Source organism: Choloepus didactylus, chromosome 13, assembly GCF_015220235.1.
Source record: "Choloepus didactylus isolate mChoDid1 chromosome 13, mChoDid1.pri, whole genome shotgun sequence".
In the NCBI taxonomy this organism is placed as follows: Eukaryota; Metazoa; Chordata; class Mammalia; order Pilosa; family Megalonychidae; genus Choloepus; species Choloepus didactylus.
Window position 1 is genome coordinate 1663192 of NC_051319.1, and position 17367 is coordinate 1680558.

Sequence of the window (17367 nt, forward strand, 5' to 3'; positions counted from 1 at the left end):
AGGTTACACTGTCTTTTAGAACAAACAGTAAGGAACTTAGGTCACAATAACTTTGCTTACATTTGAAACGGAATAAAAAACTTCCATTTTACTTTGATTCTATATATGCTTTTTTCCCTAAAACAAATGCACCAGCCAGTAAAGTTAAGGAATTATTTACCTGCTTCCATGGATCAAGGCTACACTAGCTAAGTAGAAACAAGATCAGACAACTTGCACTACAGTAATTCTCTCAGTAGTTTGCCTTGCTTAAAGGGTATTACTTGTCTTTTTCCCTCACTTAAGCATCTTTAATTCCCACTCAAGTGATCTGACAGTTGCCAAGGCAATAATCTCCTCTCACGAACTACTACTATGGAGCTAAAAACCATCCTTCTCAACCTCTTAACTCTGGTTATTTATTTTAAGACCCACTTAAAAAAAAAAAAAGAAAAGGCCCATTTGGTCTCCAAAGAGGAAGTAACAATACCATGCTTCCTTCAGGTGTTTAATTTTTATATTGGAAATTAGCTTCTTATTTCATTTTCCATTTATTATCTCAACAAACATTTTTTGTCACCTACTCTATGCCAAGGACACAACTAGGCTCTAAGTACAAAGGTTTCCAGGTCTTTATAAACTCTACGAGATTGCATTCCAAAGAAAGGTGTAAACACATTAATTACTCAAAACTTATCTAGCAAGAAAAGCAAATGAGCCCAAAGCAAAAATACAGAACACCATATTAAAAATTCAAGTCCCCAAATTACGTATAGTCCCAAACATTTTTTTTTTTCCAGATGACAAGGTTATCTGTATCACAACTTCTTTCTAAAAACAGAAACAACATCTTTTTCTCTTGAGATTAGCTCAAAATGTTAATAATCAACCATGTGTTTTGGTCGAACTAAGAGAGTTGTCCACCTCTCCTCCTCTCCCACTCCCCGCCAAAAATGTTCCAAAGAATATGCTGCTAACTTTCTTAAGTTAACTCTCTTTATTCTCTCAATAAAGGGTGAGATCTGACATAGAGACCCATTCTAAATCACTTGTAGCTACTACTAGTTGCTAAGGAAATGAAGAGGGAGTGGTAAAAGTAGATAAGAGTAGGAATTAATTTTACAGGTATTGGACCAGACATGAAACGCATTATAATATTTCAAGTCTTGATATTAGAGATGTTTCTCCTTGGGAATCACAAATACATCAGTACCACAACACAGATTTCATTTGGCGCCATTTGTGGCAAATGAATGAATGGTATTGTTGAAATCAACTTATTTGCCTTTATATACAGTTCTTCAAAAGTCCAAAACAACAATGATCACATTTAAGCACTAAATGAAGATAAACCAGAAGTGCAGCTGCCACCTTGGTGAAATACAGGAAAACAATTATCTTCAAAATACTTTTATTAATTTCCTTCAACTACAACCATTCTTGTTTCTTTCCTTGTCCTGAACTCTGAGAACTGTCATTCCTCCATTTAAAAGTTTCAGTCTCCTCAGCATAAGCAAAAAAAAAGAAAAAAAAATTACTCTAAGAAATCTGAACATTAAAGAATATGTTCAAAATCACACACCAGTGTCTTTTTACAAGTTATAAGCAATGGTTTACTTTCCCCTTTCCTCTCTGGCCTTGCAACAGCCGCCCCCGCCCACTCACCCCCATCCCACTTCGCCCAGACAGAGGGTAACAGTCTGAGCTGCCCTGGTTGAGTTGATCCTAAAGTTAACATTCAGCAGCCCATTTCCAGACAGCAGCGCTAAATCTATTTGGATAAAACGCGTGTGACCCAGACAGTTGGCATTTGGCCCAAACGCGTTGCACCGGCAGCTCAAATAAAAACAAGAGTAAGAAACTCACTCTCTTGTTCCTTCTCAGCGCGCTGTCTCACTCTCTTGCTCTCTTTGCCTCTAGCACAACAATGAAAGAAATTACCAAAGACAGGAATTGTAGCACACATTATCAAAAGGCTTTCCAATACCCCTCCAGCACTCTTGCCCCCCTCCCCACCCCCGCCAATCCCTGAACTCTGTCCCATACACAATATATACAGACATACCCCGATAAACAAGGCTCCAGAGGGTTATGAGTCTAGTACGTCCCAAGCGGCCAAAAGTAAATCAAAAACACACGCTTCCATCTCTTTGATTAGCCTATTAAGAGCTTTACATATCCTAGAGCATCGGGGCTACAGCTAGCACATTAATCCTACCCTCTGAGCCCAGGCATAAAATATGCACTTGTCTGACTTAAGACAGTGACATGAAACTGTAAAACGCAGAACGTTTTTCTTTAAGAAAATTGGAAATCGGTTTAAAACACAGCATTATTTCTTTCCCGATTACTATTTGGTGATTAGTTAAAAGATTACAATAATCAAAATCAAGTCATACTTCTCAAAACATGTATATTCATATAATAAATGCATATATTTTTGCATCATAAAGTATTTGCAAGTCCCAGAATTCTCTAACCCTCGACTAGTCTGGAGTTTAAAAGATTTTTATCTGTAAAATGAGTTCAGTCAAGCTCACTCATTGCCATAAAAACACACACACACACAGTAAAAAAGTTTTCTACGAGTTATTCGGAAGACAAGCAAAACACAAATTTAAAAAAGGTTTCATTGAATATTGCGAACTCTTCCTTACCGTTTTCATCTTCAAATTCTGATAAAAAGTAAGTTTCAAACAATAGAGATTGCACTGGACGACTCAAGCACTCCCTCTCCTCTCTGCCTTTTTTTTTTCTTTTTTTTTCTTTTTTTTTTTTTTTTTGCCCCCCTTTGCAAAGCCACACCAGCCAGTTATTCTGCAGCCAGAATAAAATCCTATAGTCTGGCTAACCCCGGCTTCAGAGAACGGACTTTCGGATTTGGCAGAAAAAGAGATGCCGTCAATATATTCAGGCTATCACCCTGAGATGCTGCCTTTGTAAACCCCCTTTCTCTCCGCCCCCGCCGCCCCCCTCAAAAAAAAAAAAAAAAAAAGAAAAAAAAAAAGAAAAAAAAAAGGAAAGGAAAAAGAAAGCAAGGAAGGAAAACAGACTTTTTGGGGGTGGAAGTGGTGCCCTCTCTTCCTGGACAACTTAGTGCCTTTGCTATGCAAATAACATGTGAAGAGCATCAAAAGGTATCAGGAGAAAAGAAGACAAGAGGAGCAGGAAGGGCAGCAAAGTTTTGTTGAAGTAGCCCTAGATCTCACTACCGGCCCCCAGCCAACTTGAATTGCGGCAGGAGAAAATTTTGGCAGCTTTTCCTCGGAGGCAGAGCACACTGACGTCAGTCTGCAGATGTGCCTGGGCTGCGTCGGGTGCGCATGTGTCCTAGGTCGTCACGTGGAGGGGGAGGGGAGGTAGAGGTACAATCGGGGTAACCAACTACTAGCCATTCAGAAAGGGTTTAGACAATGTCAACTTTTCCACCCTGTGAATGAGAGAAATTCTGGCCCAACTAACCTCTCTCCCCTGTCCCACTCCACCTCTTTTCCTCCTCCTCTAAATTTTTTAGAAATTCTAGCCTGATTTGTCATTAGCTGTTTCTTGAAAAAGGAAGGAGTGGGGGAGGATGAATGATTCTAGATGGACTAATGTCACTGGTTAAGATCACCGTTGTAATATTCTCTCTCGATAGATAGATAGATTAGATAGATTTAATCCACAAAATAAAAATGTTAAAAGTTGCTCATAAGCAGTGCCTTTGAGGAAACATAGCAAAAAACTTAAGATCAGTAGGGCAGGCAGATTTCAAAACTCGGTAGCTACATATGTGTACAAAACGCCTGTGTGTTATATATACTTTAACAAGTAAGTTGTCACCAAAAGGGAAAGTCAACTAAAGTAAACTAAGACCAGCACGTTTTCCATCTGATTATTGACTTCAGTTTATGTGGGGCTTTAAAAGGGGGGGGGAAAAAAAAAAGAAAAAAAAGAAAAGAAAAGAAAAAGAAAAAAAAGAAAAGTGGGGGAGGAGGAAGTGGGGGAAGAGAAAGAAGCTTGCATTATTTCCAGATGAGGGTGAGACTGGATGGTGTTTTAAAGTGCAACCGGGGAAAGCTACAAGTGGAGTGTATTTTTTTAAGTCACTACATTGAATGAAACTTCAATGACTGCCCAGATGAAAATAAATTTGAAGTCAGACCCCAAAGGGGATTGGGGGTGGGGGGGCAGGAACTCTGCTGCAATCTCAAGATAAACAAACAAAACCTCAAAACTGGCTTTTCAAGCTTCCCAATCCCTCTCACAGCCCCCCACCGTCCCCCGCCCCTCCTCCTACACACCAGCTGCCAGTCCAGACTTTAAGGATAAAATACTGCTACAACGTAGCACTTTCACTTTCATATGCTGGGAGAAAGCCACCGGCATCAAACTGTGGAAAAAATACCCGAAACTGTTTTCCACGTCCTAAGCAAGCAAACAAAGTCTGGCACACAAATCGGAAACAGGAAAAAAAATGTGAAAATAGCTCAGGACTAAAGTAGTCCTTTGGCGGTGTAATCTGCTGCATCATTTATCTATCTCTACAATTGAGTGTATGGTAGGGAGCAATTTAAAGTTTCCGAGGTCGAAGGGAGGGGTGAAGGGGTAGGGAGGAGGGAGGAATTGACGCCTTAAAATTCCAGTCCTTAGTTATCGCCAAGTCAATTTCCGATGGCTAGGAGAAAGAGGAATTGGAGCTGAGGGAAGGGGGTGGAAAGGAAGACCTTTCCGAAGACCAGCTATAAAGTTTCAAGTTTCTGCTAACATTATTGCCCATTTGATTTTTTTTTTTTTTTTCATCCTACACCGGAGGTAGTAGGTGTAATTCTTCTGGTGAATTCATGAATAGTTGGCTAAAAGAAGGTATGAATCAGACTGAGGACGTCCAGTAATATAGTTATTTCAATTGTCCTTCAAGGGTTGAAAGAGAAAGCATCTGTCCACAGAGTTAATAGTACTCATCTTCACCTTAATATTTGGCTCAATGCCATTTAAAACATAGAAAAATGTCCTGTGGTTGGCATTGATGGTTTAAAATATGGTTCCTATGGTAGTAAATTATATATAACTGCATTAAAATACATAAGGAGATTCAACACCAAAATTATAAACACCAAAAATAAGAGGAGTGGGCACAGAGTTGTTTTTGTACCAAATCACCCCTTAAATAGTTGCAAATCTTACTCTTCCTTAATTTTTCAGGTACTGGTAGTAGATAGATGCAGCCAGTACTGCAACCTAAAATTAAGGTGTGGGCAGTAATCATTTATACAAGCTATCTGAAAAGTTTTTACTCTCAACTATGATCAACAGCCCTAGGAAGTAGCTGCACTGTAAAGGAAAGAAGCTTATTCAGTGAGAAGTGAACTTCAGGTATTTACTTATTCCAATAGTGCCATCGTGTGTCTAAAGAGAGTAATGAAAATTTTCTAACATCCTTTTTCCCTCCAAATAGGTTAAGGAGAAATAAATTAAAGAGTTAAGAGTAGGGTCTAAGTATTCCTGAAAACCCTAAAGAATACCCTAGGCTCTATCGAAGAATCTATAAAAGCTTTACTTATCAAGTTTATTTTTTCAGAAACTTAAAGCCTCCAGATTGTTCCTATGCCAGATAAGCCCTGAAACCCAGAGGTACTAGTCTCTCTGACAACATCAACCAGTTTCATTCCTCTACCCGGTAATGTCGACACCACTTTTCAGCATGAAGAAGTTAGAATAGTCATTGCCCAGTATCCCTGAAGATTGAAAGAATGATCAAATGAGAGAGGGGGTGTAATGGAGAAGTTAGGATTTTACAAATGATTATGACTACTGTCTCATTACGTAGATATTTCCCTTAAGTTTCTAGTGTATTAGAGTAGCTAGAAGGCAACACCTGAAAATGGTGAACTGTAATCCAATAGCACTGATCTTTGATAATGATTGTATAATTATATAGCTTTTATCCTGTGACCATGTGATTGTAAAAACCTTGGGATTGATACCCCCTTTATCCAGTGTATGGGTAGATGAGTAATAAAATAAAGACATGCATGGAAAACTAAATAAATAATAGTTTGGGAATATGGGGAAAAATACCCTTACATAACTATGGACAATAGTTAATAGTACTACTTTAATGATCTCTCATCAATTTGTAACAAATGTAACTACTGTTAAAAATAGTAGAATTTAAAAAAAAAAGTGCTATCATCAATTGTAACAAATTTGACACACCAATGCAAATGTTGGTGGGGAGGTTGTGTATGGGAATCCTGAATTTTATGCATGATTGTTCTAAAAACATCTCTAATTAAAAAAAAAAAGAGGGTATGAAAATATTATGTGTGAGGAATCAGGAAGTGTCAATTTAAATATATCCATATAGAGAGAGTATTATGGAAAATGTCAAACATATACAAAAGTAGAAAAAAATAGTATAATGAACTCCAAAGTAGCCATCACCAAGTTTCAAGTATCATTTCATGACCAATCCTTTTTCCTTTTTCTTTTTCTTCCTTTTGAAAATTTTTATTGTGATAACATACTTACAACATAAAATTTCCCATTTTACCCACTTTCAAGAATGCAATTCAATGGTATTGATTACATTCAAAGTATTGTACCACCATCACCACTATCTATTACTAAAACTTTTCCATATCCCCAACAGAAACCTCATGCCCATTAAGCAATAACTCCCCATCTCCCTCCCATCCACATCCCACCAGGCCCACCTGTAATCTACCTTTGGTCTCTATGAATCTGCATATTCTAGGTATTTCATGTAAGTGTAATCATGCAATATATGTCCTTTTGTGTCTGGCTTATTTCACTTAATATGATGTCTTCAAAGTTCAGCCATGTTGTAGCATATATCAGTACTTCATTACTTTTTATGGCTGAATATATTCCATTGTGTATATACACCACATTTTATTTATCCATTCATCGGTTGGATTTCTTCTACATTTTGGCTATTGTGACTATAATCCTGCTATATATATTGGTGCACAAATATCTGTCCAAGTTCCAACTTTCAATTCTTTGGGGTATATACATAAGAGTGGAATTGCTAGGTCATATAGTTATTCTACATTTAGCTTTCTGAGTAACCACCAGTTTACAACAGCAGCTGCACCATTTTACATTCTCACCGACAATGTAAAAGGTTCCTATTTCTCCACATCCTCACCAACACTTGCCATTTTCCATTTTTAAAAAACAGCCTAAAGGGTGTAAATTGTATCTAACTGTGGTTTTGATTTGCTTTTCCCTAATGGCTAATGATGTTCAGCATCTTTTAATGTGCTTATTGGCCATTCTTATATCTTCTTTGGAGCAATGTCTATTCAAGTTCTTTGCTCATTTTTAAATTGGGTTGTTTGTCTTTTTGTTGTTGAGTTGCAGGAGTTCTTTATGTATTCTGGATATTAAACCCTTACCAGATATCTGGTCTCCAACTATTTTCTCCCATTCTGTAGGTTGTCCTTTCACTTTCTTGATGTCTTTTCAATGCTCAAAAAGTTTTAATTTTGACTAAGTCCTATTTATCCATTTTTTCTTTTGTTGCTCATGCTGTTGGTGTCATATCTAAAAATCTATTGTCTGGTATGAGATGCTGAAGATATTCCCCTGTTTTCTTCTAAGGAATTTTATGTTTTAGCTCTTATATTTAAGTCATTGGTTCACTTTCAGTTGCTTTTTATATATGGTATGAGGTAGGGGTCTACATTCATATTTATTATACATGTGAATATCCAGTTTTTCTGGCACAATTTGTTGAAGAGACTGTTTTTTCTATTATTGAGTGGACTTGACCCCCTTGTCAAAAATCAATTGGCCATCAATGTGTGGGTTTCTGTGCTCTCAATTCTATTCCATATGTCTATATGTATATCCTTGGCCCAGTACCATACTGTCTTCATTACTGTACCTTTGTAATGAGTTTTGAAATTGGGAACTGTGAGGAGTCCTCCAACTTCATTTTTTTCTTTTTTTTTTTCAAGATGGATTTGGCTATTTGGGGTCCCTTGGCCTTTCATATGATTTTTACAATTAGCTTTTCAATCTGGCAAAGAAGGCTGTTGGAATTTTGATCTATATTGCATTGAATATGTAGATCACTTTCGGTAGTACTGACATCTTAATATATTAAGTTTTCCAATCCATGAAAACAGGATATCTTTCCATTTATTTAGGTCTTCCATATCTTCTTTCAGCAATATTTTGTAGTTTTCCTCATGGCCAATCTTGTTTCATCGATATCCCCATTCACTTGCTCTACCCCACTGGATTATTGTGAAGTCAATCCCATTAAGTATTGCCTTGTATTTCTAAAGTATAAAGACTCAAAATTATACTTATAATCGCTACTATATCACTATCACTCTGAAAACATTAACTATTAATTTCATCAAATATCTATGTTCAGATATCCTCAATTGCAAATAAAAGCTTAAAAAACTTGTTTATTGGAATTATGGTCCATACATTGTATGAAGGTGTTCTCTCTCTTAAGACTCATTTCTAAGTAAACTTTTCATTGAAATAGAACATATGTGCAAAAGTTCATAAATACATGTATAGTTTGATGATGAGTATTCAGTCTAATAAAGTTTTACAAAGTAAACTTCTCAACATAACCATCACCTTCTTATTGTCTCTTCCCTCTGCCACTTTGCTTTTTTAATTTGTTTTTAGTATACTTCATTTTTATAATATACTTTAATTTTAGTGTGGCTTTAGGATTATAGAAAAATTGCACAGAAAGTATAGAGTTCCATATACACATCCCCACTCATACATGCAGTTTTTCCTATTAAAATCTTGCATTAATGTAATTGATGAATCAATATTGATATATTATTATTAAAGTCCATAGTTTACATTAGGTTCACTCTTTGTGTTGTAGTTTTATGAGTTTTCACAAATGCATAATGTCATGCATCCATCATCACAGTATCATACAATAGTTTCATTGCCCTGAAAATGCCCTGTGCTCCATCAACTCAACACTCCCCCACCTCCCCCTGAACCCTTGATAAACACTGATCTTTTTACTGTCTCTATAGTTTTGCCTTTCCCAGAAAGTCATATAGTTGGCAGCCTATAGTATCAGTATGTAGCCTTTCACACTGACTTCTTTCACTTTGTAATGTGCATTTAAATTTCTTCCATACCTTAATAGTTTCTTCCATCGTTTAATAGTTCATTTCATTTTAGCACTGAATAATAATCCATTGTATTGATGTAGCATAGTTAATCCATTCACCTATGGAAGGACATCTTGATTGCTTCCAATTTTGGAAATTATGGATAAAGCTGTTATAAACATTCATATGTAGGTTTTTGTGTGGGCATATTTTCAACTCATTTGGGTACATTTCTAGGAGTGCACTTGCTGGATCCTATGGTAAGCCTATGTTCAGCGACATAAGAAACTGCCAAACTGTCTTCCATAGTGGCTGTACTGTTTTGCATCCCCACCACCAATGAATATGAGTTCCTTTTGCTCCACATCCTCACCAGCATTTGAGGTTATCAGTGTTTTGGATTTTAGTCATTTTAATAGGTATATAGTGGTATCTTGTTGTTTCAATTCCCCAACGATATACAGTGTTGAGCATGTTTAATTTTCTTGTTTGCTATCTGTATATCTTCTTTGGTGAGGTGTCTGTTCAGATTTTTTGCTCATTTTTATTTGAGTTATTTTATTCCTTATTGTCAAGTTTTGAGTTCTTTGTATAATTTAGTTATAATCCTTTGTCAGATATCTGCTTTACAAATATTTTCTCTAGATGGTGGCTTGTCTTTTCATTCTCTTAACACTGTCTTTTGCAGAGAAGTTTTAAAAATTTTTTTAATGAAGTCCAACTCATCAATATTTTTCTTTCATAAATCATTCTTTTAGTGTTGCATCTAAGAAGTTATCACTAAACCAAAGGTCACCTACATTTTCTCCTTTGTTCTTTTAGAAGTGTTATAGTTTTGCATTTCACATTTAGGTCCTTGATCTATTTTGAGTCAACTTTTGTGAAAGGTGTAAGGTTTATATCGAAAAACATTTTTTTTTGTTTTTGTTTTTGTTTTTGTTTTTTTTGGATGTGGGTGAATTTCCTTTGCTCTTTTGTCAAAGATCAGCTGACTGTATTTGTGACTATTTCAGGGCTCTCTATTCTGGTCTATTTTCCTATTTGTCTATTCTTTCACCAATACCACACTATCTTGGTCAGAGACTCTCAGAATTCTTATACAATAGGATGTAAATTAAAGTTTTTAGCTAAACCATGGCATTTCTGAAAACAAGATTGCTTACTTGTATTTGCAGAAAATGGGATAAAGAATTCTGATATTATGCTTTCTTAGAATTACTAAAACGGAGTTGACTATTTCTAAAAGATGATGATTTTTTAATTCTACCTTCTAGACATTAAAACCAGAGGAAATACATTAAAAGAAAATTTCATACACTTTTACACAATACATTTTATTCTTTCAATGGGATAGAATTTGAGTTTGATATAGAAAAAAATAAACATTTTCTCATCATTTGAAATACCATTGTAAAATTTCTTAAGTGAGACACAAAGGCCCAAAACAATGGGAAGAGACTGATAAATTGAACTTTATTAAATGAAATTTTTTCTGTATGATAAAAGAAACCATTTGCAACACATATAACTGAAACAGGGTAAATATCTAGAATATTTAAAGAAATCTCACAAATCTATAAAAGAAAGGGCAAAAAATTTTAAATAGGAAAGTGGCATAAACTTGCAAATCATAGGAGAAAAAAACTAATTACCAATAAACAAATAATGAGGGGTTCAACCTTATTAGCAATCAAGGAAATGCAAATATTTTCTTTTACCATAGTGGCCAAAATGGTACAATTGCATAATATCAAATGTTGGGGAGGATTTGGAGTACTGGACATCTCATATACTATGAATGAAAATAAAAATAAAGTGCAAACACCATGGACAGCAGTTTGGCAATATCTAATAAAGACGATGTACATAATCTTTGACCCAGCAATTCCAATTTTAAGTATATAACCTTAAGAAATTATTGCACTTGAGAAACTCCCATTAATAATTATGGCAGCACTATTTGTCACAGTGAATAATTGGAAACATCTTAAATGATTATCAATAGAGAAATAAATAAATGCAATCTAATCATCTAATGAAATACTATACAACATTTAAATGTATGGACTAAATCCACAGTGTCACCATGGGCAAACTGTATAGCATTGAGTTGAAATGCTATATAATTGCTATATAATAGGACACATCACAACATAAATTGGAAAAGGATGTATACAATATGATACTTCTATTAATTTTTTAAAACACATAAAATACATATCTCAAACTTACAAAAATCTACACAGGAAGAATATATACTAACCTGAAGGTTATAGTTACCTGGGGAAGAAAGAGAAGAGAATCAGATTAAGGAGCAGCACAAACTGGACAGGAACTAAATTTGTAAAATTTTGTTTGAAAAACAAAATATCTGAATTAATATCATAATATATAAACATTTGTTAATTCAGGGTGGTGTGTAATCTGAATACTGTTGAAATGATTTACAGTTTTAAAAAACAAAGAAAAAGGGACGATTACTGATATTTATTATTACAATTTATCTATCAATTTCAGTAGGACTTCTATACCTTAAATTCGTAATAGCAGTGTAATTATTCATGGGTAAGCAAGGCTAGTGAAACTCATGTATTAGATTTAGCTCATAAATTCAGTCATTCTACCTCATACTTTTTATTGCAGTGGCAAAAAAGAAATATTTAGTTTTATTTTAAACTCCATCCTGAAGGGTATAAAAGCTCAGCACTCAGGCAGTGCAGGTATCCCTCATTTCTGATGTGAGGAGAGGTGTGTTGAGTTGCTAAGCATTAGGCCTCCTCAGGGGACTAGCCACAACTGGTCCTTCACCTCTGAAGCAAAGCAGGACATGTTGGAGCTGTCATTCAACAACCCTGACCCAAGCAGTTGGCCTCCCCAGGGGACCAGCCAAGGTGAGATCTTTTCCTCTGCTCTTTTGGACCCTTTGTGCTATGTAGATATTAAAGTGGTCACTTGCTGAGAAAGTTTCTGTTGTGCCTGAGACTGTGTTCCCATGACACACCATACAGCAACTTAGTACACACCCTTTTTTAATCCTTAAAGTTTATTTTGTCTTACAATAGAAGCTATATCAGCTTCCTTTCAGTTAAAATTTGCCTGGAATATCTTTTCCAGTCTTTTAATTTCAAACTGTTCTATGATCTATGTTTGAAGCATGGCCCTTGTAAACAGCATATAAAAATATTTTAAATTAAAAAATAAAACTATTTCATGGGCAATTTTGAGACATTTACATAAAATGTGATTATTGATATATTTGGGTTTATTTCTACCATCTATTTTTTGCTATTTGTCCTGATTTTTTTCTTTTTTCTGTTATTTCCTTACCTTTGTTTTTATTGACAGATTTGGTCTTCATAAAGGTCCACTTATTTTCTCCATCTGAGAGATGTTCACTCTATTTCTATTCTTTTAATGATTCCTCTTAAATTTGCACAAGTATAATTAGCTTAAACTCTAAAGTTTACCAGCATAACAAAACTTCTACCCAAGGAGTTCAGAAATACTTTTACCCACATATATTATTGTTTCCTGGGAATTTAGTTCTTTCCTGTTTCCTACTCCTCTCCTCTCCCACGAGAGCTATTGAATATGGCTATGCAGGTTGCATGAAGCACAACTGTAGGGAACTCCAAATTATATATTATCATTATTTTATACAGTTGATGCTTATTTAGGTTATACACATTTAGCAAATTTTAATTCACTATTCCTTTTGTAATAGATTTTCCTTCTTTGTTTATTTTCCTCTTTCAATAATAATATCCTTTGGAATTTCCTTCAGTGAGGTGCTGTTGATAATGTTAACAATGTTTATTTATCTAAAAATCCTTTTATTTCAGTCGTGTTTTTGAATGACTCTTTTGGATGTTGTGCTGGTTTGAATCTATTATGCACCCCACAAAAGCCATGTTCTTTTAATCCAATCTTGTGGGTGCAGACTTATTGTGGTCGGGATCCTTTGATTATGTTTCCATGGAAGTGTGACCCATCCAATCGTCCATGGAGATATGACCCCACCAATTCAATGTGGATCTTAATTAGTTTTCTGGAGTCCTTAAGAGACAGAGAGAGTGATGGAAGGGGGGGGGAGAGAGAGAGAGAGCGCTCAGAGCCAACACAGAACTAGACATTTGGAGATGCTAAGAGATGAAATTCAGAGTTTGCCCTGGAGAAGCTAAGAGAGACAGAAGCCCAGAGACATTTTGGAGAAAGCCATTTTGAAACAAGAACCCAGGAGAATGACTAGCAGACATTGCCATGTGCCTTCCCATATGACAGGAATCCCAGATGCCATTGTCCCTTCCTCAAAGATGGTATCTACCTCTTGATGCTTAAATTGGACATTTTCATGGCCTTAGAACTGTATATTTGTAGCTTAATAAATCCCTATTATTAAAATCCAGTCCATTTCTGGTTTATTGCATTTCCAGCAGGGTTAGCAAACCAGAACAGATGTTATGTGGAAGTTCTTCAGATGATGAGATGCAAACACAGCCAGCCAGCCAACCAAGAATGCATGAAGGACAGCTTTGTTAGATCACAGAGCCTGGAGGGGAACAGGAGAGAATAAGGGTAGCAGAGGAGCTGAAGCTTACCTAACTTAGTCTTCCATAATAGGTGAAGAAGAGCACCTGTGGATCCAGGCTCTTGCCTTTATTGGGACAAGGGAAGGAATAGGATTTTCCTATGGATACTGGAGATTGGAAGTTTTAAACTATATTGCATGAAAAGCAGAAGCAGCAAAGGCCATTTGGAGAAACTGGGGGCAGCTCTTATCATTCAAATAGGCCTTACTAGTTATGGTTATGCCATGACTAGACTAACTGGGGTGGTCACTTAAAAGGGGAACTTATGACTAAGATGGGCAAGATGATGAAGCACCAATGACAAAGTAGGGGCATACATTTTTAGAATATCATTCCACTAGTATTTGCCATTCTTTGTCGCTCTTAAGTCTGTTGTCAGTCTAATTTGCAAGTGTTTTTTCCTTCTTACTGTTTATAAAATCTTGTCTTTAGTGTTCTAAATGTTCATTACAATGTTTAGATGTGGATTTAAAAAAAAATCTTTGAGATTCCCTGTGCTTCCTGAACTTAAGTATATAATTGGTTCATCAGGCCTATAAACTTCCGAACTATCTCTTTGAAAACTGCCTCTTTCCCACTCTTGCTATTCTCTCCTTCTAGGACTCCTATTTGACTATATTAGAGCCTCTCATTCTTATACTCCCTCATTCTATCTTCCATGTATCTTAAACTCTATCATATTTTTCATCTTTGTCTATCTGTGCTCCTTTCTAGGATATCTTATCATATCTATCTTCAGTTCACCAATTTTCTTTTCAATCAATTGATCATCTAATCTATTCTTTAATCCATCTACTGAATTTTTAATTTAAATGATATTGCCTTTCTAGAATTTTTATTTGCTTTTTTCAAATATGCCAATTTTTGATAAGTTTTTTCTCCCTTTCTGATGTTTTAAATTCATTCCTTTTATTTTAAAATAAATACAGATCCACGGAACATTTAAAGGATAATAAAGAGAGGTCACATGTACTCTTAACCCAATTACCCCCAGTGGTGACAAGAAATGTAACTACAGACCAATAGCAAATCCAGCAAATTGATACTGGTACAATGCACATGCATAATACTATGCCATTTTATCATGTGTGTATTTGTGAAACCACCACTGCAGTCAAGACAAAGAATAATCCATTACCACAAATATGTCCCTCAAACTACTCCTTTATAGCCACACCATTCCTCTCCACCCAAGCATCCTTAAACCCTGGCAACCACTAATCTGTTATCCATCTCTATAATTTTGTCATTTCCAGATTATTCTATAAATGGAATCATACTGTATGTGACCTTTTGAGACTGGCATTTTTCACACAGCATATAGTCAGGTCATATTTTCTTATTTACTTTGTCAATTTCTGTCTTTTAACTGATGTATGTAGACCATTCATATCTAATGTAATTATTGATTAGTTAGGACTTGTCTGACATTTCTGTTTGTGCCTATATAAGTATAGGATCTGTATGTGGCCCTGCAACTGTCGGCAGGGATGAAAATCTCAACTTCTCACTCAATTCTCTCTGATCCACTCCAGGGGCAAGGGAAGGGTGGGATGTCTTGTTACAGTCAGACATCAAGGCTCTCCATTTGGCCTTTGCTGACAGCAGTGGTAATGGGGCTGCATGTTTTATTTTCCTGTGGTGTTTGGCTGAAGTAGGGCAGATACTGTCTAAAAGTTTTCTTTCTAGGTTGCCCTTTCCTTGTGCTTTGGAAAGAAAGAGTAGGCTTTGGGGGTGCGGTGGGGGATTTTTCTTTTTTTGCCTTCTCTCATTAGCATTTCTGGGTTGCATGCTTCTTCAGCACCCCCATCCAGGATATATAAGACAAAAAGAAAACCTAGGGAACTTGCTGCTGTCCACCTTCTTCTCTCTACTTTTCAGAGTCTTCTTACATGTGTTTCACATATAATGTGCAAAGTTTTTAGCTGTAATTAGCTAATGAATATATTGAGGAAGATATGTTGAGGCTATGCAAATAAACTGTTTCTCCTTGAACTTTCACCCACTAATTTTAGAATCCATCAGAAAATCCTGTCTGCAAAATTATTACTATGGTATTTGCATATAGCAACCTTGTTACTTGCAACACCTCTGTAAAGAAAAGTTGCCCATTCTCTCCCATTCATTTATTTATTGAAATATAATTTTATGTCACTGACATAGTTTGCCTGTGTGTCACAAATATCACACAATGGGTTGGTTTAAACAATGGGAATTTGTCTGTCAGTTTTACAGCTTAGAACAATTGCTTCCTCTGGGGTCGGTAATGTTCTAATGCTGGCTTGTCACAATCCTTGGTGTTCCCTTGGCTTGGCATTCTGCCACATGGTGATGTCCTCTCCTCCAGCTTCTCCCTGTGGTCTTCTCCTTATAATACCTGTGGTATTCTCCTTATATCTGGATTAAGACCCACCCTGGTACAATTCGCCAAATCTTAACTAAAATAACATCTTCAAAAGGTTTTATTTATAATGAGTTCACCCCCACAGAGATATGAATTAAAATTAATATATCTAATGGATGAAACTTGAAGACAAAATGCTGAGTGAAATAAGCCATACACAAAAGGAGAGAGATTGTATGTTACCACTAATGTGAACTCTGGGAAATACGTAAAATAAATATTTTTATATCCTAGAATGCAGGGGACATAGAGATAGGCAACAACTAGTGAAGGGGGAACAATAATCTAATAAGAACAGATAAGCTATTGAGGGTAATCTCAATGTTATGGGAATGCTCAGGAATGATTATGGTTTGCAAACTTTCTTCAGTAGGGTAGGTTCAGGTTGGAAGCAATGTAGTTATTTTAGGTTATTTGTTTTTCTTATTCCTTTGTTTTGTTAGGGTTTGTTAATTTTCTTAGGGTATGGTAGGGACATGTCAGAAGCAATAGTTATTTTAGGTTATTTGTTTTTCTTATTCCTTTGTTTTGTTGTGTTTGAATTTTTTTTTAAATTGTTTTGATAGAGTGAAAAAAAGCTATTGCATTAAAGAATTAGCTTCAATGTAGTTATTTTAGGTTATTTGGTTTTTCTTATGCCTTTGATTATGGCTTGTTCATTTTCTTGGGGTATGGTAGGAACATATTGGAAGCAATGCAGTTATTATAGATTGTTTCTCTTATTCCTTTGGATATGGTTTATTAATTTTTGAGGGGTATGGTAAGAACATGTTAGAAGCAAAGTAGTTATTTTAGGTTATTCGTTTTTCTTAATCCTTTGTTTTGTTGGAAATGTTTTGGGTTTGTTTGTTTGTGTTTGTTTAGTTTTTCAATAAATAAAGTTAAAAAATCAAAAAAAAGATTAACATGTCTATATTGAGGTACAAAGTCAACCTACCACAGTCACTATGGATTCATGGGTATTTACTTTATTCTATGGGTTAAAATTTAATCTGTCCATGTATTATTTTCCTGATTTCCTTTAATTCTTCACTGTGTATTCCTTTAGCTCTTTGAGAATATTTGGCAGTCGTTTTAAAGTCTTTGTCTAGTAAGTCCAATATTTTAAGATTCCTCATTGATGGCTTCTGTTGCTTTATTTTGTTCCTTTGGCTTTAGTTTTTCCAGTTTCTTTATATACCCTGAGATTTTTGTTTTTGTTGTTGAAATGTTGGACATTTTAATATTTTAGTTTGTTAACTCTGAAAATAAGGTTCTCCCTCCTCCCTGAGATTGCTCT

The 17367-nt window shown here is 35.5% G+C and overlaps 1 protein-coding gene across 1 annotated transcript in view; it reads right to left on the minus strand.

The window, feature by feature from the left end:
* CENPK (centromere protein K) overlaps window positions 1-17367 on the minus strand; it is a 98550-nt gene that overhangs the window by 4893 nt on the left and 76290 nt on the right. The window contains exon 11 of the mRNA XM_037802148.1: window positions 11359-11375. Within this exon, the coding sequence (XP_037658076.1) occupies window positions 11372-11375 (4 nt within the window). The 3' untranslated portion in view covers window positions 11359-11371. The remainder of the gene's footprint in view (window positions 1-11358; window positions 11376-17367) is intronic.